Raw genomic sequence first — 1,482 nt, forward strand, 5'->3', positions numbered from 1 at the left:
CATGCCTCAATTTACGTTGTAAAACAGGTACTCAATTTATTAGATTGTGAGTGCTTGGAAACGGCACAACTTCATATATCATTTGTATCTGCACATAAGGGAATACAAATATATTTTGACGCAGGCTATATATGATTTGTTCATACATTTCATGTTTTGTATCGCAAAGAGGTAAAAAGCCGAATTAAATCTGAAGGACAACACGTCAAAACAATAGCGGAGGACGAGTTTTATGTTGATTGAATCCTCACGCAGTGGGTGGAGTTCAGTCCCGAGAGCCATTTCATGTTTTCCTTCAGCCATTCTCTGCTGGGGTGATTATTCTGATTTACTCTGTCCCAGTTTGTTCCCCGGAGAGACTACTCGTGCACACATGCCACTATCGCAAACAAATACAACAAAAAACAGACACCAGTTCCCAAGGTGGTCAGATATGGAAGGAGTGGTCCTCACTCTCAGCTTACTTTGAGCAGCACGGATGGAGCGCTGCAGTGTGCTGGATGGAGAACCTGAGGAGTGACAGCGTAGTGCGACACTGACTGGAAACTTCGGCGGCCTGCATTGCCATGGAGTTTGGAAAAGTTTGGTCCAGACATCAGAGGACACTGCTGATCACCATGATGATGTTCAAACTGGGTAAGGCTGTCACGTGTACTTTTTTTTTTTGAATTGTTCATTTCCATCCAAGCGCGAAAACAAACAATGTATTCTCGGTTGCTTCGTAAATAATACTTGGTACATTTTACTCAAAGATACGTTACACTATCAGAAATCCAAATGTGTTCAAGCCTCACTGTTGTCATTGATGCACTTGCGTACAGCCCACTACAGCATCACACTACACTGTCGTTAAAACATTTCATTTGTAACGGCAAAAGATTCGTGTCTGAACAAAATGGTAACGGCCGCATGCGCGCCGAAATCCGTGACTAATAAAAGTTCTAATTAGCAATATTTTCCCCTGGACTACCCCAACCGGTGTGTGCGGGGGTTGGCGGTGGGACTTTGCCGGGCGACCCCTCCACCTTTGAATACCACGCTGACCCATTTTCCCCGTGACCCTCATTTGTGTGCAGCGTCTGAAGCTCATTTAAACGGTGGCGAATCGAAGGCAGGGAGCTGGGTGGCATTGTTCAAGATCACCATGGTAACGAGCTGAGCGTTCGGCTGCACTGCTGCACTTTTTTTTTTTCGGGCTCAGCGTTAAAAAGGGGACGGGGGCGGGGGAGGTGGTGATGGGAATTAAGGCGCATGGCAAGTGACCTGGCACCCCCAGCTACGAAGAAATTAAAGAAGAATAAACTCTCGAAATGTCTTCGATTATGTTAACAAATAGCGTGAAAACAACCAACACAACAGGAAAAAAATTACAGGACATACATGATAAAAAAGAAAAAAAAACCTGCATGATTACGTTCCTTGACGAAAGATGCTATAAAACACAAACCTCCCTCTCTTCTTTGGACCTCTTATGGCTGTCAT

At 44.6% G+C, this 1,482-nt stretch overlaps 1 protein-coding gene across 1 annotated transcript in view; it reads left to right on the forward strand.

Annotated features, from left to right (window-relative positions):
• Positions 1-316: 316 nt before the first annotated feature.
• The window catches only part of LOC109510594 (crumbs cell polarity complex component 2), a 35,897-nt gene continuing 34,731 nt past the window's right edge, over positions 317-1,482 (forward strand). The window contains exon 1 of the mRNA XM_019861007.1: positions 317-636. Coding sequence (XP_019716566.1) covers positions 567-636 — 70 coding nt within the window. The 5' untranslated portion in view covers positions 317-566. The remainder of the gene's footprint in view (positions 637-1,482) is intronic.

The sequence above is a fragment of the Hippocampus comes genome, unplaced genomic scaffold, assembly GCF_001891065.2.
Source record: "Hippocampus comes isolate QL1 unplaced genomic scaffold, H_comes_QL1_v1.1 scaffold130, whole genome shotgun sequence".
In the NCBI taxonomy this organism is placed as follows: domain Eukaryota; kingdom Metazoa; phylum Chordata; class Actinopteri; order Syngnathiformes; family Syngnathidae; genus Hippocampus; species Hippocampus comes.